General features: G+C 41.7%; 2 protein-coding genes across 2 annotated transcripts; one reads left to right on the forward strand and one right to left on the reverse strand.

The window, feature by feature from the left end:
* The first annotated feature begins 3,163 nt into the window (after window positions 1–3,163).
* LOC306933771 (phospholipid phosphatase 1-like) lies at window positions 3,164–10,670 on the forward strand. Its single transcript, XM_079516081.1, has 6 exons — window positions 3,164–3,538; window positions 6,310–6,467; window positions 6,642–6,922; window positions 7,380–7,437; window positions 8,301–8,477; window positions 9,170–10,670. The coding sequence occupies exons 1-6, from the start codon at window positions 3,481–3,483 to the stop codon at window positions 9,299–9,301; spliced, it is 864 nt and encodes a 287-aa protein (XP_079372207.1). The 5' UTR covers window positions 3,164–3,480; the 3' UTR covers window positions 9,302–10,670.
* Window positions 10,671–15,521: 4,851 nt separating this feature from the next.
* On the reverse strand, window positions 15,522–20,780 carry LOC306934665 (ATP synthase subunit alpha, mitochondrial-like). Its single transcript, XM_079517333.1, has 11 exons — window positions 20,629–20,780; window positions 20,025–20,106; window positions 19,339–19,508; window positions 18,837–19,010; window positions 18,457–18,623; window positions 17,685–17,985; window positions 16,599–16,823; window positions 16,388–16,495; window positions 16,107–16,251; window positions 15,856–16,006; window positions 15,522–15,739 (listed from the first exon to the last, which is right to left on the reverse strand). The coding sequence occupies exons 1-11, from the start codon at window positions 20,686–20,688 to the stop codon at window positions 15,661–15,663; spliced, it is 1,662 nt and encodes a 553-aa protein (XP_079373459.1). The 5' UTR covers window positions 20,689–20,780; the 3' UTR covers window positions 15,522–15,660.
* Between the last annotated feature and the right edge of the window lie 445 nt (window positions 20,781–21,225).

The raw sequence follows: 21,225 nt of genomic DNA on the forward strand, positions 1-21,225 counted from the left end.
GGGTTTCGCAACAGACACCCCGACCGAGGCTGATCAGACGGCCGGCCTGTGTCCAAGTGGCATGCTACGTTGAGTCGTTGGTAGTGATTATTTTTCCACCTATGTAATATAGCAAAGATCTGACATATTCATTAAAAAAAGATGCAGAAAAAGTAGTCTACTGTTTTATATTGGAGCTGCTTTAATGTTGTCGTATTGTCTGTATAGTGATTAATTCACACAAATGACTGTATCAACTCTGTGGGTCGGCGAAGGACGCTACAAGGCATCCATGAAAAAATGGAAACTAACATTTTCTGATGCATGTGTGTGTGGCGAACCACAAACAATGGACCACATCATGAGATGTATCTATGCTCCACAATGTACTGGAGATGACCTGGCCGAACCAAATGCTGCTGCACTCGTCTGCACCAACCACTGGAAAGACGTGATATAGAAGAAGAAGACACGAAGAAGAAGAAGACTGTATCAACTTTGTTTTGATCATTAAATAGCCTACTGCAGTCAACAAGTCTCGATCGACTTCTGCTTCTCAGAAATATAACTACATGCTGCCTACACGTATTATACACATGATCAATATAAATTACAATCAAAGGTAATTTGCCTGTTTCATTCCAGCCTGTATACCTGCTGCATTTTCTTTACCCTGACCTGAGGGGGTTTTGAATGCCCATGTCCTCTAGCCTGAAGTTTAACCTGTTTTAAGGAATTACCCTACTGCCTCGCCCTTGTCTGCCATATTGTTTGCTTGTTCTTGACCTCCTGGTTTTGATTGTTTCGACCTGTTTTTACATCTGTAGACAACATGGGTGAGTTTCGGTCGGGTAGGCATTAGGCTACAGGCCAACAGTCGTACACCATATCTCAAAAATAACTAGTCCTATTCTTTATACACCTGCTCTGTTTATTCTGGGTGATCCATCGCCATTAAAACATCTCCCCGCACCTCTAGCTGACTGGATTCATACAGCATTAATGGTGGGCAGGAAAATCATTGTTAAGAAATGGAAGTCTGAGGATTTGCCACCAGCACATGTATGGTTCATTCAGCTTGGTATTGTGGCTGCTTTGGAGAAGTTATCTTTTAAGATGAATAATCAGTTAGATAAATATGATTTGAAGTGGCACGTGTTCCTCAGTCATGTTGCAGGCCCTTGATGTGATCCATGGTCAGGCAATGCCCTTTTGATTGTTTACTGTCTTAGTTATGATAAGACACGATATACGAAGATATACGAAGATATGATATGGTTGATGATGCAGCGTGTTTGGTCGTGTAAACTAACTTAAATTTTTTATTTATGCTTTATTTTTATTTTTATTTGTTTATCTTGTCTATCCTTGTTTTATATTATGTTTTTGTGCTCATACATAATGTCCATTCATATGTATTCGGCTGTTGTTGTTGTTTTTTGTAAAAAGAATCCAAATAAAGTACTGATCATAAAGAATAAATACATAAATAACTAGTCCGCATGTGATACCTCAGGCTAGATTATTGCAATTCCATGTACTGACAAGAACTTGGACAAACATATATATCACAAAATCCAGAATATTATTTAAAATCCTTCTCACCTACAAAGCCCTGAATGGTCAAACACAGTTTTAAATAACGCATTGCTTCTCTCCTATGTAGCTATCTTCCAGTTTGCTTCAGAGACCGGGAGGCAGACACCCTCTCTCAAGTTTTATCTCCTCGCAAGACTTTTTGAAGCATGACGCTTATAATTAGGGCATGGCTCAGGCTTGTGTTGGACTAGCCCTATGCTGGTTAGTTACACAGGCTTTTGACTGCCAGGGGACTTTTTTTTTTTTTCACTTAATTTTTATTGAAGGAAAAAACAGACCAAAAACCAAAAACCAAAAGACAAGACAGGAAAAAAAGAACAAAAAGAGGAAGACAAAAACAAAAAAAACAAAAGACAAAGCTGCATTTTTCATATTACAAGATACATTCATTGAAATCCTATTGCATTATCACTAGGCTGAGAGAAGAGATCCCACTTTTCCCACATTTTATAGAACTTATCCTTTTGTAGTCTCCAGGGGACTTTTTGATGATTCACTGAGCTTCTTTCTCCCCTTCACTCACTGCATGTCCCAACAATGCATTGTTACTAACTTGAGTTTTAACGGGTGTGCTTTCTCGTCTCACAGGCTTCCATATGTCCGTCCGTCCGTCCGTCCGTCCGTCCGTCCGTCTGTCTGTCCGTCTGTCTGTCTCCTCTCTCTATGAAAAGCTGTTAGAACTTTCCCTAAAACATTTGGGACAGCACTCCACACATCGATTGTTTTTGCTTTTGGTCTAGGAGTTGTCTGCAATCATTGCTGTCCTAACAACCATTTACATGACAATGCTGAGGCTGTAGTCCTGAAACTGTCTTTTTTCACTGACCTTTTCACTAACCTTTAATGTTAATACTGACTGTATTGATATGGCTACTCCATATTTTTGCAGCTTTTTTATTACTAGAAGAATGTTGTTAACTAGCTCTAATTCTGTGCCCTTTCTCTTTTGTATCTGCACTGTTTGTCTGCTTGAATTCCCCTGGAGCCAGGGATCAATATAAAGGTCAGATCTACTCCTACTGTATCTGACTGGATATAGACGAATCCATGGAGCAGTGCCCTGTAGGCCAGGTGTAGTCAATCAATGCTGAGGTGTCAAGCTGCGCTTAATGTGACACTGCCACCTCAGTTATGGCTGCGCCGAGGGCACCCCTCGTATATCCTACCTATTAGTTATTTCTACACTGTACAGTTTAGAGTAGACATTTATGAACCAAAGGCTAATGTCTAAAATGTATGAACCACTAGCCTACTGACACTTTGGTTAAAATGTTTTTCATTAAAATAATACGTCCAAGATTGTAACATATAGTTTATTTATGTGATGGAGACGTAGTAGTAGCATAGTAACTGAGCCTGAGGTGGGTATGTTGTAATAATAGCATGCATTCATCCCTGCTGTAACGTTACCTCATCAAATTGGGAGCTTATAGAGAAGAGGTGGAGTCAGTTCAGCATCGGCCGACGTCAACGCAGCCACAGGATAGGTCCTCTACAACTGATACGAGTCCTGTGTTGTTCACATTCACAACCACAACACAGAAGAATCAGACAGAGAGGAGGACGGGGGCACTGTTAGGAGCTGTTATCATGTTGGTTTGTGACCAGTTTAAAGGGTGAGACTGAGAGTAAGGCTAATAGGCTATAGTGGTTTTAGAATATAGAACTAGGCTAGCTTTAGCCCTAGTTAGTAGGCCTAGTGTCGAAAAACATTTTACCGTTAGTTTTTGGACTTTGGTAGAGTGCAAAGTTACATCGCAATGACAACATTGTGTTTCAATTTGTTGTGCAAATAGCGACACATGTTCCACAGATAGGCTCCTCTCGCCGAAAGTCACCCGGCAGGCGATCAGTCGAGACGCAAGAATTTTTTCAACGACAAACAAGAACCGAAGACTCAAGATGTTCGAAACGGGACAGATCCTACTTGTGATCCTCGACATAACCTGTCTTCTCCTGGGTAAGTTGGGCTGACCTGAAGGCTACTCTGTTTAACTCCTTTCTAATGATGTTAATGCAGCTCACCACCTCCGTGTGCCATCCTGAGTATTCCTGACCCGCGTTAATTACAAACTTTCATTGTTTGATATAACACAATTGTTTAGAATAGATTCCGAATGAATATCAGAATAGATAATAAAATTATTCATATACCCTGGCCTAAACTGTGGAAACCAGTTTGTGTAAATGTGCAGTCAAGATGGGAAATACAAGTCTGTTCAAAGACACTGTCGTCTCTGAGTTTTCCTCACATTGCCTATACAACAGTCATTTTTAAGACGGGATCCGAATTTCACAACTGGAAAACAGTGAGGTATATGAGGTAATGGAAAGTGTAGGCCATTTTTAACCAAGTTTGGCTTGTTTCTGTGTAATAAGACAGCAATAATCAGACTGTGAGTGACACTGAAGTCTAAACTATGGATATTCAACATCGTTTGTTTGTCAGAACTCAGAAGACTCCAGAAGAACTAACAGCATTTCTATTCATAACTTCCCTTTTGTAAAAGCTCTGCCCTCAGTTAACATGGAGACCTATGGTAGGCTACAACAACTGACAATACTGCACCTCTAGAGGTCTGACATACATTTCAAGACCATGCAAGTTCCAGACAGTTTTTGAGCAGTGCCTCCGCTCCATTACGCAGAAATGTCTGTCTGTCTGTCTGTCTGTCTGTCTGTCTGTCTGTCTGTCTGTCCGTCCGTCCGTCCGTCCGTCCGTCTGTCCGTCCGTCCGTCCGTCCGAGCACGGAAAGCTGCAACACATAAAGTGGCCAGTAGAGCACAGAGTAAAGTGGCACAGAGTACACTACAGTACGAGCCCTGAGAGTTAGTCCACTTGCCAGAATGTGAACCCAGGCATGTTGATTGAGTACACCAAGGTTTTATGTTAGAAAGGTTGAGTATGGGTCCATGTAGAAACTGCCGGATGCTAACTTGCATATGTTGAGCAATTTTCATAATTGGCATAATATGTGACCATACCATTAACCTATAGAAGGCAAAATAGTCACAATTTCATCATGCTTTAGTTTATGTAGCATGTGACATGTCAATCTAGGGGTTTTTCATGATGCTGAATCCATTCAAAGCATTAGTTTTGCACAAAAAACACTCCTTTGGCTAAAACGGCCATAGCCGTCATCACAAATGTGATGTCAGTGGCTATGGCCGTTTTTAGCCCAATGAGTGTTTTTTTTTTTGCAAAACTAATGCTTGGAATGGATTCAGCATCATGAAAACCCCCTAGATTGATATGTCACATGCTACAAAGCATGATGAAATTTTGAAACTTTTTTGCCTTCTATAGGTTGTTAATGGTATAGTCACATATTATGCCAATTATGAAATTTGCTCAACATGTATGCAAGTTAGCATCCGGCAGTTTCTACATGCTGGGGACCCATACTCAACATTTCTAACATAAAACCTTGGTGTACTCAACATGTCCGGGTTCACAATGGGGCTCTATGGGCTGGCAAGTAGACTAAGTGTTCCTGGGGGTCTGGATATAGTAGTTAGTAGTAGATCATGGAGTTTCCCCTGCGTCTCATTACATTAGCCTATATATGTCAGTGTTTTAGTTTATTTGTATTTATTTTTGACAACCTCCAATCTAAGTACATGACAACTACATGACACTGAATACTTTATGGGGCATTGTAGTCAGCAAAGTCTGCGATCACACACAGCCAGTGTGTTCTCCAACAAAAGATGCAAACTACTATGCATTTGTCTCAAAAGGACTAACATTATGCTTAACCAAAGGCCTGTGACTTGAGGATAACTGAGTTAGATCACTAGAATGTAGTATGTGACTATCAACCGATAGCCAAAGACTCTTGATGTGATGTTATTCACTTACAAGCTCTAATGAAATTAAGTATGGTGTTGTCAGGTTGGGTCCATCCATAGATACATGATGAGTCGATGACAGTGTAATTATTGCTAACTTTTTCCACCCTTCACCCTGCAGTAATATGTGCTAATCAACATTACTAACTCATTTGTTCGTTCAGGTCTGTTCAGGTTCAGAAGATATTTTGGACAGGGGGAGTGAATTAGTAATCAAATAAAGTAGAGACATTACTGATGGATGGTGATTTCCCAAGCAACATAATTTGTTTCTTGAGTTTGCTGTTGCATTTGATGTTTCATTACATTAGAATACCATATAAAACTAAAGACTTGTAGCGTAGAATTATCAGCAAAGTCTAATTTAAGCATCGTACGATGGTGTCGCAAACAGTCCTACTATTGACCGTCTCTTAAACTGGTCAATTTTAATGTGTGTAAAGCGATTAATGAGGTTTTTACTGGCAAGATTGAAGGTATCAGATCTGATGTTGTAACTTTAAGTTTATACCAATCCTCGTTATTGGATATTGTGTCACAACTTCCTCTTGCAAGTAGTAGTTGGCTTCCCCTTACTTGCTAGATCTTCTGGATCAGTCCCTTCATTATTTTCTCAAGACAGCTGGTCTTACTCTTGATGCAACCATTTCAATTACAGGCAAATTTGTACAGACAGACTGCACTTATTTTATTGCTTGATTCTCTGAATGTTTTATTACTCACTGCAGTTTATATTTTAATTTTTATACATATTTGTTTTCAATTCTGTAGCTTATATTTTATTGTATTTATTCTGTTGTATGTAAAACGCTGACGAAGTGCTATATAATAGCTATTATTATTTATATTATCTTGTTTCTCCTTTCTCTCTGCAAGTTGGACTTCCCTTCTTCATCCTCGACTCTCAACAGATTCAAACGCCATTCAAACGGGGTTTCTTCTGTAATGACGAGTCTATCAAATACCCCTACAAAGAGGACACCATATCCTACCAGTTGCTGGGTGGTGTCATGATACCATTCACACTGATTATTGTAAGTCAGTGTTGTCACCTTCAGTGTTGCTCATAATAGACAGTTTGCCTGATTATAATCTTTTTCTTACAATCACAAGGCCATTACGATGTTCACACCACCTCATATTTGATGATCAAAGTATTGCTTGTGAAACAGGCTTTCAGTATTAATAGTCTATTTACTCTGTTACAGATAATCTGTGGCGAGTGGCTCTCCGTCTACATGTCTCGTGTAAAACATCATCTTGTGGCGCCCGCCTATGTGCCATCCATCTACAAAGCTGTGGGTAGCTTTGTGTTCGGAGCTGCTGCTAATCAGTCACTGACTGACATAGCCAAGTATACCATTGGACGTCTTCGGCCACACTTCTTGGCTGTGTGCAAACCGGCCTGGGACCGCCTTAACTGCAAGGCAGGCGGATACATAGAGAATGTTAACTGTACCGGAAACAAGTTCTTGATCGAAGAGGCAAGGTAATGGCTTCGTGTGTGTGTGTGTGTGTGTGTGTGTGTGTGTGTGTGTGTGTGTGTGTGTGTGTGTGTGCGCGCGCGCGCGCGCGCGCGCGCGCGCGCGCGCGCGCGCGCGCGTGCGTGCGTGCGTGCGTGCGTGCGTGCGTGCGTGCGTGCGTGCGTGCGTGCGTGCGTGCGTGCGTGCGTGCGTGCGTGCGTGCGTGCGTGCGTGCGTGCGTGCGTGCGTGCGTGCGTGCGTGCGTCGAAACCGAAGATTTTACGAAGTAGATCCTTTCTTTATACACAGGTTTACAACAGATGTAGCTTCATTTTTAACTGGCATAAGTTTTTATTCCATATGATCTGCAAAGCATATAGCATCATTCCCGTGGTCAATTTATACGTTTCAATACGTACATCGGCTGACTTATTGTAAATCAATATGAGACTTATAAGCTTTTTACTTCTGTTTTTTCCCCAGACTGTCATTCTATTCTGGCCATGCATCTTTCTCTATGTATTGCATGCTGTTCCTCGTAGTAAGTACATTTGTCTCGTTTCATGTATTTTCTTGTCCTTTTCATTATAGTTATAGTTCAATATCAGTTCACATGTTACTGTACATGTGATGCTATCAATATAATGTTGATTTTTGTTAAATTCTGAAAACGTAATAAATCTATAAATAAATCGAATCACATGGATCTTGGTATCTACACTTGGGAACAGCACCGTGGCTCCAGTGTTGATCTCAGACTTCATATGTGACATGTCAAAAGTCCATATTTGGACCGGATCAGAGTCCCATTGACTTCCATTCTAAAATGCATGGATTTACTTCTGTGGTCTACAAGGCAGTGTGCAGAAACGTGCCACTGATCAGTCCAGCGAGATTAGCTCTGGACACACAGACCCTAATCTAGATCAGTGGTTCCCAAACGGTGGTGCGCGAGCACCTAGAAGTCTAGGGGGTGAAATGTCTAATGGTGGTGCTATGGTTTTATTTTAAATATATTAACATATTATGCCAATATATGGCAAGTAATGCAGCATATAGCCTATGCTGCATATATTATGCCATATTCAGGTTCATATATGTGCATATATGTGGATAAAAAGGAAATATATGTCTCTAGATAGCTTATGCAATTTATATTTCCATGTGGGGGGGGGGGTCAGTTAGGTCGGGAGGTAACAGGGGGTGCATGGCCAAAAAGGTTTGGGAACCGCTGATCTAGATGAGGGTATGTGTGTGTTTTTTTTTTAAAAAGCATACTTTTCCTAATCCTGCTGTGTGTAACATCAGTTTCAAAAACTGTTGAAACGCAACCTTAGAGCCGATTCTGTTTGTTCTCAGCTTTGTTCATCCTGTCAAGCCTGACTGTTATGTTTACCTCTGTAGCTGTACATCCAGGCCAGACTACAGTCAGACTGGGCGAGGCTGCTACGCCCCACCATCCAGTTCTTCCTAGCGGCAACAGCCCTGTATGTGGGTCTGTCACGAGTGTCTGACTACAAACATCACTGGAGTGATGTGCTGATTGGTCTCCTTCACGGCGCCCTAGTGGCTGTTCTCACAGTGAGTTTCACTTTTGGACCTTTATTGATCCCACGATGGAAATTCAGTTGTCATGGCAGTACTGCAGAAACACGGGACAGATACAGAAAAAATAATTAAGTATGAATTAATTAATGAATTAATTAATACAACAAACACAAAAGGGATTTTAGGGTCCTTGCTTGGTCATCAGCTGTCTACATGTTCTAGTGTTGTTGTCTGGTCAAGGAACAGAAAAATATTTTTCTTATTTGCTTTGAGGTTATTCTAAACCACTGTTTCCCAAACAGTGGGTCAAAACCCATTTGTGGATCACGGAAAGTACTATAGATTCGAAAAGTACTATAGATTCCCTTGTCCGTATAGGTCCAAAGTTCACATGTACGAGCACGAAACTTGTTCGGCATGAGGAGACGCATATGTGTGTCGAAGTTTAATTGCCAACGGTCAAACGGTTCATGAGCTATGCGCGTTCAAAGTTTGCATTTTCAATTGAGTGCTATAGCGCCACCGTTTGGCATCCATTCACTAGTCTGGGTCCCGGGCAAACGTCTAATCTCTCTTTTGGGTCTCTACTTGAAAAGTTTGGGAACCACTGAATTCTAAACTATTTCATCACAATGACTGGATAGAAGGCAATAATGTGATGATTGTCTTGGGTCTCTTTGTGGTGGGACCAATATTTACCGTCTGTCATTCTTCCTCATCTATAGGTGTTCTTTGTATCTGATTTATTCAAACGACAAGTTGTCCCTTCGGAGGCACTTGAGGACTCGGAGGAAGCCCCACAGACCAATTTACAGGAGAACACTACCAATGGAAACCACTATGGGAGTACTGGCTGAAACAATGGCCTGACAGACTACACTTGACTAGACATAAACTGAAGGCTATGCATGAACTAGCTAGCCACTATCGCCTATGGTTATGGAGGACCAAAGAAGTTCTTTGGCATTAACTGCTTTTTATGTATTTCTTTGACACGATTCGTCACAAAGCCAAGGACACCACCTTCAAGCTCAGGCAGGTATTCCCTTCAGTTTGGCGTGTAACCTTTGACTGCAGGAAGAAAAGTGCAGAAAGAGGTTATGGTAAAATGGGACTCAAGTAAACAGAAGCAGAATGTTGTCTGAGGTTTTATTTGGTTTTTAGGTGATTCCAATATGTTATTATGTATGCAATGTAACTGTTATCTCTACAAAGGAGATTTTTATTTCTGTCTGTTTGTTTGTCTGTCTGTCGGTGACCAACATATCTCCATAGTATACTATAGAAGTATACATAATGTCCAGAATCCAGATTGCCATGAAATGTTCTGTGCACATTTATGGTCCAAAGAATCCCATATGGTCCAATGGTGACCCCATTCCTCTAGTCTAGCGCCACCATCAGGTCAAACTTTACATTTTCAAATGACCATATCTTTTCACCCCTCAGTCATGTAATCCCACCTTGCCTATAGAGCGAACATGAGGCCAAACTTTCACCTGAGCAAACGGCTGAGATTTTTAGGCCTTGGCAGAGTCATGCAGTCTATTAAGTGCATTCTTGTTTAATGACAAAACACAGTATGTTCAGTTTACCTAAAAGCCTAATGATAGCCTTACCTTTTACAGTGTAGCTCGTTGGAAATGTGGTTGCAAGTATATATTGGTCTGTGGCTGTCATGGATGAATGAAATTCCATTTGCCCAGAATATAATGAGTGTCTGTGTGCACAGTGCACACTGTAAGCTGGCTTGTAGCAGGCCTGTGAATGAGAAAACGTGGACTGTAAAATGGAGTCGGAACTCAATAATAATATATTTCTTGTACATATTTTTTAAATTATCGCCTTTGCCAAATTGTTGCTGCTACATATTCTTCCCTCTCTGCAATCATTTATTGTAAACAAATTTGATGGAAAATGATCAATGCAATGATTTTTTTTTTACAGTATAATTTATAAAGCTTACATTGTTTGTCAACGGTAATGCTCCAAAGCTGTAGACATTTTTTTTAAATGTTGTGAAAAGAAGTTAATCTCTGAAACTGAAACTCTGGGCGGCGGTGGCTCAGGGGTAGAGTTTCCGGATGGTAACCACAAGGTCGCCAGTTCGAACCCGGGCTCCCCCAGAGTTAGTGTCGAAGTGTCCTTGAGAAAGACACTGAACCCCTAATTGCTCCTGATGTGCTGGTTGGTACCTTGCATGGTTTCCGCCGCCATTGGTGTATGAATGGGTGAATGTAATGCACAATCTATGTAAAGCGGCGCTATATAAAATGCACCATTTGCCATTTAATCTGGTTCTTCATGCTTTAGTATAATGTCCATGGTAGGGGCATCTTGTGAGATTAGCCAAAAATCATCACATATTTGAAACCTGCTAATTACATTGAGGGCCTGCTATGGTTTTGTCTGTTGAAACAGAAGCTTAATGTAACTCTCACATTGTTGAGCTGAGATTGATACTCAAAACTTGTTTGGGTGGGTCACCCATTACACCCATTACTGTCTAGTTAAGTTAATGTCAGTGGAAATGTAAATGGTTTGCCTTTCATCCCAGTGTAAATCTGCATAATAAGAGACAGTATATGGATCTTCCAGTTCAAGCAGTGTTCTGCTAAGAGGTGTGGTCAACTTGCCCTACATGGGGAAACCGTCTGTCAATACACCGGCTTGGATCCTGTGCTGTAAATGGCAGAAGATCTTCTTTGGAGTTGAAATCCTATTACAGCAACAGAGATAACTAGGTTAAAGGGAGGCTTCACAGTCACAGCATTAAACACCAATCATTTTTTTTAACTTGTGTATGTTTGGCAACTAGTGGATTGTGCTTTTTTGTATATACTGAAATACCTCTATGATATAAATTAGACTACTTATGATAAAGGTCGTTCTCATTTGTCAAGCTGCTAGATATACGAGGTGAAACAGAGTCTAATGTGATTTTGATCGAATTTGTCATATGACATTTGGAATTTTATTAGAGAGCAAAACATTTATTTTGCAGACATTTGCGAATTGGGTGTTCAACACACAATTACCATCAAGATAGAATTGAAAGCTGATACATAGTCAGGAAAATATGTACTTTAGTAAAGTTCATGATCTAGTTGAAATCATGGATGTTTGAAATATCTGGTGAAACTTCCTGGGGATGTTGCAGGGGAACTACAAGGCGGATAGATGCAAGTGACACATTAATTTGAATTTGTGTACCATGGATCAATTACATTGGGGTGTTGCAAATTATGCTTATATTAGGCTGGGTGATATGGACAAAAAAACGTTTAATTTGCCACCAAATTTGTAAATTCTATCCTGGTGTGAATTGTGACTTTTTATCTGAGCTGTTGTTGTGGAAGCAGAGTCACCCTGTCCCAGACAATAGTCCTTATTGACAGCAACTCCATTCTGTCTCTTGTCACATGTTGCTCATGCTGTCACCAGGCTATAATCAATTCAATGCCACTGTGTTCAGTGGAAACAGTCATGGGTATCTTCATCTCAAGAGCTACATTGTTTTATAAAACGGGTTATTAAAGGCATTAATAAGCTTAATAAGAATGCAGCCATATCTGCACACATGGATCTATTCATGCCACCGTACCTGCTTTAGTTTCTAAATGTTATTTCCTCAAACAACTCTTGTAACACTGCCTTGATGTGCTTTCTTGGTCAAAAATAATAAAAAGCATAAAATTCCTTTTGTCACGTAATTTTTCATGTATTCTGCATTGACATAACTCTGTCCTGTGACATAAGAATAGTTATTCTGCATTGACATAACTGTTCTGTGACATAAGAAAAACAGAAAAGAAAAAACAGAAAATAGCAAACTATTTCAAGTCAACACTCACAACCTGGGTTTCATTCGGGTGTGCTGGTTTCCTCAGACACCAAAATATATGCTTGTAGATTGGCTATTTTCAGCTAAGAGATATGGTGTAGAGTGTATACTGTAGAGGGAAGAGTGCAGCACCATACATTTGCAACTCAGGTCTATTTAGCTAGTATATGATTTAGGTGGTTACTTAGGATGGATCAAATGTAGGAGGAATTATACCCACAGCCAGGATCAACAAAGTACAGCTACCTTAATTTAAATATAAGACACCATGTGTGGTACTAGCAAGCCATGTCTCAGTGGATAAGGTGAATATTTCAAATTGTTAAGAAAATGACTTGCACAATACAAATTTGATGAGATAGGTTCACTAGGTTGTATAGGAGGGATGTAGTAAGTGACCTTGAACCGTGCTCAAGAAGTTGATAAAGCGAGATGAGAGAACACTGTTGAAGTCACATCTTGTTGCTTTACCAGATAAGTCCTATAACTACCGTCATGACAAATAGCAAAGATATCAAATATAGGCTACAAGCTGACAATGCATCAGAACTATAATTAAGGGTGCAATAAATTATTTATGAATCGATTAATCTATACATTGCAACAACGCTAGTTAACAAATTGCCCTCCCACTCTGCACGCTTTGGTGTAGAGCACATCAAAGCCTTCTACCCCACAAGGCCACTGGCCATGACAATATTCCCTCCAAATTTCTCAGAGACTCGGCCATCTCTATAGCTCCAATCATCACCTACATAATAAATCTCTCCACTCCATACTGGTTAGCAAGCTAATAGCAAATGGTTTTAATAGCACATCAGTGAGCTGGATTCAATCCTACCTGGATGGGAGAGAACAGATGGTGGAGGTGAAAGGAACACTGCCCCCACCCCCTCCCAGTGAGCTGTGGTGTTCCACAAGGAGCATACTAGGGCCTTTACTGTTCCTAATATATGTAAACGACATGACATCAGCTTGTGACTGCAACTTGTTCCTGTTCGCAGATGACTCAGCACTGCTGGTCTCGGACAGGAACAAACTGCAGGTTGAAAAGGCCCTCAGCTCCGAACTTGGTAGAATCTGCACCTGGCTCGCTGAAAACAAACTATCTTTACACCTGGGAAAAACTGAATCCATTCTCTTTGGATCAAATCGAAGGCAGATGGCTTCTTGTTTAGAGTGGGTGACAATATTATCACACGAAAAGATGAAATTACCTACCTTGGTTCCATCCTGGACGCAAATCTTTCCGGTGATAAAATGGCCACCAACGTAATCAAAAAAGTCAACCAAAGAACAAGATTCCTTTACAGGATCTCCTCACTGGTCAACAAAAACACCTTGAAGACCTTAACAGGAGCCCTCGTACAAGGTTTCTTTGACTATGCATGCACCTCCTGGTACCACAGCACCTCAAAGGCCCTTAAAACTAGGCTCCAGACTTCCCAAAACAAACTGGTCAGGCTCCACCTCACCCCTGCCCACTTTGACAGGCTGGAATAGCTTAGGGTCGACGACAGCTAGAGTACAGCATCTTGCAATGGCTCTGGTCCACAAGATTCGATACACCACCAAGATACCCATGTACCTGTCTAGATACTCCCTTAATGTTAACGAAGTCAACACCCACAACACCAGAGGGAGTGCAACGAACCATGTACAACCCAGATTCGGCACAAACAAGGGACTAAATTATTTTCGCTCCTATGCCACCAAAATGTGACCCTACCAACAGTCATTAAGACATGCGAATCCCTTGACTCCTTCAACACCGCTCTCAAAGGGCACCTACGGACGGCTGCAATTCGAAAATGGCCCCCGTAAAATCTGAATTCCCCCCCACCCCTTCTTCCCCCTCACTGTTTCTTTTCCCTTTTTACCTCCTTTATGAATTCCTGTTCTGTTCAGACTACAGAAGTGTCTATTTGTACGTCTCTAAATGTTTTGATGAATTGAACAAGGTGGTGCAATTAATGCTTAATTGGGTCGTCCACAGTTAAGTCTTTGTATTGAGTTTGTGCTTGAAATGTACTGTAATTCTGCAAACTGTTAATAAATATTTCAATCAATGTCGTTATGGTGAAGATTGTCAGCTCCAGACTCCTGAACTGCTAAAACCTGCCAATATCACCATCTACTGGACATATTAAGTACTGCAATAACGAGGAAACTATTGCAAACGCTTGGATGCAAAAGCAAAGTAAGCAAAGTTCTTTGTTTACCCAGGTTGAATGGACTAAGCTCGAGATGCTTGTTTACAGCCAGACCCTGCTCATAGAACATTTCATGGTAGGGGTTCAATGCCTTGCTGTGGCAGCGGTGGCCGAACGGATAGCGGAGCGGTCTTGATACCGGAAGGTCGCCAGTTCGAATCAGCGGTCCGACACGTTAAAATTACCACCGCTGAAGTGCCCTTGAACAAGGCATTGAACCACTACGATGAAATGTGTTCTATGAGCAGGGCCTGGCTGGAAACAAGTTCTTGAGCTTAGCCCAGATACCCTGGGTAAATATAGTAATCATTTCATTTCATTTCATTGCTCAAGGGCAGTTTAGCGGTGGTAATTTTAACGTGCCGGTCGGGGGATTCGAACTGGCGACCTTCCGATAACAAGACCGCTCCGCAAACCGTTCGGCCACCGCTGCAATGTTAGCTTAACGTTAATATTGAAAAATTGCCAGGCATGTTACATTAAACCCTTGTACTAACAGTCTCAGTATTCACATATTAAGCTACATCAGGAAACAAACGGGGCAAGGCATGATGTTACAAAGGACAGATGGTTGATTCCTTTTGACAAACGTCACCATGTTTATTGTATCAAACATTTCACCCAATCCTGCAAACCAAGTTTTATTTTGCAGGCAAGGCTTACACTTACACTGTCAATACAATCATACAGTGCAACAGCATTGATGGGCAGACAGGAACAGTACTCCTCCACTATATAAGCTATGCATTTGTCCTCAGAATGCCCTACGGCCAGCTCAGTACATGTGGGTTTGACAGTCTGTTAAATGCATTGTTAAATTCAATAACTAAAACAAATGCATCTTAGAACAAACTAAACATGAGAAATTAGCTGGGATATTTTTTTAAAACCCCAACAAGTGCCTATGTTCTTTTCCAAATAGTATGTTGGCCCATCTGATGGGCCACAAGTGAAATATGCTTACTGGTTCATCAACTCACAACTGTATAGGCTTATAATCAACAGAATTTTACAGCATAGTAGGGTTGTAAAAGTTTATTCTTCGGAAATCTGTACAGGGAGTTTTTTGGCCTTCAGTGTGCTGACATACATAAAGCATGAGGACACAGGACACATAGCATGGACACTGAAGATCAAACAGGGAAGTGCTAGCTAGCAGTTACTCGAAAGTGGACAGGAAGGTCAACACAATCTGCTTCAGTTTAGCGTCTGCTGTCTCAGAGATCATGCCTTCGTTCCTGAAACAAGAAGCAAAGAACAGCTGGTCAGGACGATTCAAAATAAGACAGTGGTGTCAAGCGATATCGTGGTGCCCCCCCTCACACCTGTCCAATTATCAATGTGGCTAACTCACCTAATTGCTGCAAGCAACTCCTGGTGGCTGCCGAGGACGTGCGCAAGGAAAGCCTTCTCGAATTTTGTGATCTTGCTGGGCTCCATCTTGTCAAGGTGACCTCTGACACCAGCATAGATGACCGTTACCTGCTCCTCGATAGCCATGGGGCCTGCAGGAGGAATGCACACAGCACAAGTTCTTAGCATGTTGTGTATATTGTTAATATTTTTTGTAGCAACACAAACCTATAAGAGATTTGATGTACTCACAGTACTGTCCCTGCTTGAGCAGCTCAGTGAGCCTAACACCCCTGTTGAGGAGCTGCTGGGTGGCAGCATCCAGGTCAGAACCAAACTGGGCAAAGGCTGCAACCTCACGGTACTGGGCCAGCTCCAGCTTCATGGTACCAGCCACCTATCAAGGACAAATCAGGAGTATTTAGGTTTAGGATGTGTGCGATATACCCTTCTAATTGAAGAGCTATAGCATCCATGCTGTGCTATATGCAAAAATGTGTAGTCATTGTAGCACATGAGGAATTTAAACCTACCTGCTTCATGGCCTTGGTCTGAGCAGCAGAACCTACTCTGGACACAGACAGACCCACATTGATAGCTGGGCGGATACCCTTGTAGAACAGCTCAGTCTCCAAGAAGATCTACAGCAGAGAAAAAAAGAAATTATAGTAACAATATGTTTTGTTTGTGCCAGATTACCAACAACCATAGCAATGAAAATCCAACAGAATTCCAGAGACACACCTGTCCATCTGTGATGGAGATCACATTGGTGGGGATGTAGGCAGACACGTCACCAGCCTGGGTCTCGATGACGGGAAGGGCAGTGAGAGAGCCACCACCAAAGTTGTCATTCATCTTGGCAGCTCTCTCCAGCAGACGGGAATGCAGGTAGAAAACATCACCGGGGTAGGCCTCACGACCAGGGGGACGACGCAGCAGCAGAGACATCTGACGGTAGGCAACAGCCTGGGGAGGGAGAATGATGCAGCCATTAGTCTAGCAACTATAGCCTTTAATTAGAGCAGAACTCAAAGTCCTCACAAGTCAGATTTTCACATTGCCCATGTTTTTGCAGCTTTGTATTGTTATTTTGGTGGGGTTAACAAAGTGTGCTATACAAGTTAACCCAAACTACACCAGCATGTATTGATAACTGCGATATAATTCACGCCAGCATTTTTCCTGTTCAGCTCTTATTTTGAAGAGCCAAAACTCCAGACCGGAAGTATAGACCTTATGTTAGGGTGTGTGACAATGTAACATCAGTCCATGTTTGCCACGGGTGCTGCTATAACATGATGTAGAAGGATCACAGCCTCTGGGCCGTGGAATAAAGCTTGTTTTTTTTTTTAATAGTGTATGGAAAGTGCTTGTCCAGCCACTCTGCAGATAGTGGTCTGGTCTATTTCACCATCCTGTTGCTGTGTGGTGGTTTTTATACCAGAGTCTAATGGTTGTAGAAACTGGCTCTGAACACACCAGTGGAATAAAGCTTGTTTTGACCAAAAATTCCATCTGGGACAAGGAATAGGAGATACAGGCGATTGAAAGTAACAGATAGTAGATGTTTATGGGCATGACAATCAAGATGGCATGATGCAGTGTCATTGACAACAGCTAGCAACCAGATGCTAACGTGAGTAGCATTATGACTTAATCAAAAGCACTATAAAACACCAATTGCCATACATCAACGGCAATGGTGTGGAGCGTAACATGTATTAATTGCCGTAGATGTACGCCAATGGCACAATAACTGTTAAGGTGCCTCCATTTTAATGGCACAGCTATCAATATGTAGAGCAATAGCTCAGCTCACTCTCTCACCTGCTTGGACAAGTCATCATAGATGATCAGGGCATGTTTGCCGTTGTCTCTGAAGAACTCTCCCATGGAGCAGCCAGAGTAGGGGGCCAGGTACTGCAGGGGAGCAGCGTCGGAGGCGGTGGCAGAGACCACGATAGTGTACCTCATGGCGTCAGCATCAGTCAGCCTCTTCACCAGCTGAGCCACGGTGGATCTCTTCTGGCCGATGGCCACGTAGATGCAGTACAGCTTCTTCTTCTCATCTGTTCCGTCGTTGAATCGCTTCTGGTTAATAATGGTATCAATGGCAATGGCGGTTTTGCTGTTGGAGGACATGAAGAAATAATTTTGTGGCGGTAGTGCTAGGTTAGGTTTTCAATACAATTTTCAAAGGAAAAGTACAGGGTATCATTTAATGATGATACCCCATCTGAGTGACAAATTAATTCCTTATGCTCAATTTATACTGGTCTATGACGTTGTAAATCTCTCAGCTGTGTGCACACAAGAGTATAGGGCATGTTGTGATGGAATGATATTGTTTTGAAGTGGAGACAGAATACTCAGAAAATTACAACTGATCAGATAGTAAAACAAGGTGATCTTTGATAGATTCTGTGTTAGGGTAAAATATTGCGAGTCGCCTGCGACTCTCGTGACTTTAATGCATTCTTTTATAAGAAATTGATTCCGACACAGGACACAGCAGTGGGTAGATAAGCCATTAATCATATACAAGCTGTGGGCTCCATTCACTACAACTTCAAAGAATAAAATAACCAAGTAAACTGACCCAGTCTGCCTGTCACCAATGATCAGCTCACGCTGACCTCTACCAATGGGCACCAAGCTGTCCACAGCCTTGATGCCAGTCTGCATGGGCTCTCTCACAGAGATACGGGGAATGATGCCAGGGGCCTTAAGACCCACACGCCTACGGATGCTGGAGCCTAGAGGACCCTGAGGACAAAAAGAGGTTAATGGACTAGTTTTAGTCATAGTAATAAAAAACAATGGCATCATGTATTTTTGACTATAGTATAGAGTAAAGGTAAATGAAATACAATGCTGACGTTGTATTTATATGAAGATAAATAACTTTTGGTGCTACATTTTAAACTAATGGGTGAATAGGTCAAAAAACGAAAAAGAATTAGCTCATCAGGTGCCAACCTTTCCATCGATGGCGTTTCCCAGTGCATCTACTACACGGCCCAGCAGCTCCTCACCAACAGGCACATCCACGATGGCACCAGTCCTTTTCACAATGTCACCCTCCTTGATCAGCTTGTCATTACCGAACACCACAACACCAACGTTGTCAGGCTCCAAGTTCAGAGACATACCCTGGAAGAGAAGAAATGATATGTCATGTTAGTGTGAAAGCCTATATACACACACACACACTGTTACACCTTTCAATTCAGGAAAGCATCCATGTAATTTTAGTCCTTCCCATTACTACTACTTCTCATAAATTAAGTGTCGCACTAAAGTAGTGAAAGCCATTATTAAAAGATTTAATAAAAATTAAAAAAAAACAGTTCTCTACACAAGGTTTCTACCAGACATGATGATATAGACAACATTAAAAAAATATATAATATATATATAGTAATTCATCAAAATAAAACAGACTTAAGTTATGATTTAGAGTACTTTCTACTTCATCTACCTTGAGTCCAGAAGAGAATTCCACCATCTCCTCTGCCTGGACATTCCTGAGCCCATACACTCGGGCAATACCATCACCGATGGACAGCACACGGCCCGTCTCTTCTAGGTCAGCGGAGGTGTCTGCTCCCAAGATTTTATCCTCCAAGATGGAAGACACCTCAGCAGTGCCTGGAAAAATATATATACACATACATTAGGCTCAGACTAAAGCGGTGTCCATTGAATGTGACCTTCATGGTAGACCGTAGACATGTCACATGAAGACATTTGCTTAAAGCATGGCCCCCTTACGCTCTAGAAGGACAATACCAGTCATCAGAAGCAGGAACATGCGTTTTCAACTACAATAACTTTGTTAAATTCAGAGGTAGAAGTTCAAAGGGCTTTATTATGTAGGAGGGGGTGTGTCTAACCAAAAATATAATATTCAATTACTGAATCAAGCAACTTAAAATCTATATCTAGAATGCACAGAAGCCAGATGCCTGCAGTGCTAGTTTTAAAGTGAAATCCCCTTTTCAAGTGTGCAAGAAACATTTACAAGCAATAAATAGTCGTGACTCGTGATGAATTATTAATGATTGGAATTCATCCCAAATTATACAGCAGTACAGAGACATGCTGCAGCTGAATATTTATAATCAATTAACTTGGTGACACATTTAAAGTCATGTTCCTTCTCACCGGTCTTTGCAGCAGCCAGCAGTGCTCTGTGTGTGTGCAGATGGTTGACCCCAACGCAAGCGGCTGGCAGTGACTTCGCCACCTAGCGTCAATAACATTGAGAACATTCACACAATTTCTTATCAAAATATGCATTCTTAAAATCAAAAAGACACAGAGAACATTGCACTTGGACATTGTGAACATTTCCAGGGCAGACGGAGTGTCTGCAGAGAGGACATGCGCTGTCAGTCTTTCTGACCTTCAGAGCGTGCGCTTCAGTGAACGGCGCATTCGGCTAGCGCTAGCACCGCTTAGCTTAGCTCAAACTTAGCTTGTATAAGCCCAATGCAAGACGAGAGACAGCAATTTACTGTCACGAATCGAATATAAAAAAGGGAAACTCGTATTTAAACATTCATTTAATATCAAACTGTTGACGCCCTGAGACATGTCTCACCGTCCCCATTTTGTATTGTGCACATTTTGTCCCCAAGTTCACATTAGCGGTGTGTCCGAGGCCTGCAGCATTATACCCTTCACGCCCACAATGTTAACGTGGACATTGAAACTGTCAAACATTATTTCCAGATACAAATCATTTCAATTTCACTGAAATGCTTACCAATCCAGCTCTCCTGGGAAGGGCCCTGGCTAGAGCCGCTGCAACTCTGACGGACAGCATTTTGTCTGGGTTGATGTGTGACCTGTCCTCCGAGTAGACTGGCAACGACCTGCCTGCAGTGTGAAAGTAATGGCTGAAAGGAACACTTCTTCTATTTATATTATGGCCGACGTAGCTGCTGCTGCGCGTCTACGCGCTGCCACCTAGTGGTACTGCAATGACAGGAAGTACCCATGCGTGTGTGTGTGTGTGTGTGTGTGTGTGTGTGTGTGTGTGTGTGTGCGTGCGTGTGTGTGTGTGTGTGTGTGTGCGTGCGCGCGTGCGTCAGAATCAGAATCATTCTTGTTTGTGCAGGCTCATCATTGCAGTTAAAAGAAAAACATAAAGTGCATAGTACATGACTAATAGTGATGTAGCCTACGTGTATATATAAAGTATACTTTATATATACGTAGGCTTGTTTTAGTAGAGACTATAGTCTCTACTAAAACAAGAGACCAATTCAGTCTGGGCAGTGTGTATGTGTGTCTGCATGCCTCTGTCCTTTTACACAAAAAACATCAGTAACATCATACTATCTAATTATTTCATCAAATG

Source organism: Electrona antarctica (assembly GCF_951216825.1).
Source record: "Electrona antarctica genome assembly, chromosome: 12".
NCBI lineage: Eukaryota > Metazoa > Chordata > Actinopteri > Myctophiformes > Myctophidae > Electrona > Electrona antarctica.

Bases quoted from the DNA above. Each gene is read 5' to 3' on its own strand.
- LOC306933771 (XM_079516081.1), top strand. From the start codon at position 3,481: ATGTTCGAAACGGGACAGATCCTACTTGTGATCCTCGACATAACCTGT. The intron at 3,539-6,309 runs GTAAGTTGGGCT...TCTCTCTGCAAG, and splicing joins CATAACCTGTCTTCTCCTGG to TTGGACTTCCCTTCTTCATC. The intron at 6,923-7,379 runs GTAATGGCTTCG...TTTTTTCCCCAG, and splicing joins TTCTTGATCGAAGAGGCAAG to ACTGTCATTCTATTCTGGCC.
- LOC306934665 (XM_079517333.1), bottom strand. From the start codon at position 20,688: ATGCTGTCCGTCAGAGTTGCAGCGGCTCTAGCCAGGGCCCTTCCCAGG. The intron at 16,496-16,598 runs GTGTGTCTCTGG...TCTCTGCTGTAG, and splicing joins TCTCCATCACAGATGGACAG to ATCTTCTTGGAGACTGAGCT. The intron at 16,252-16,387 runs GTAGGTTTAAAT...TGTCCTTGATAG, and splicing joins AGACCAAGGCCATGAAGCAG to GTGGCTGGTACCATGAAGCT.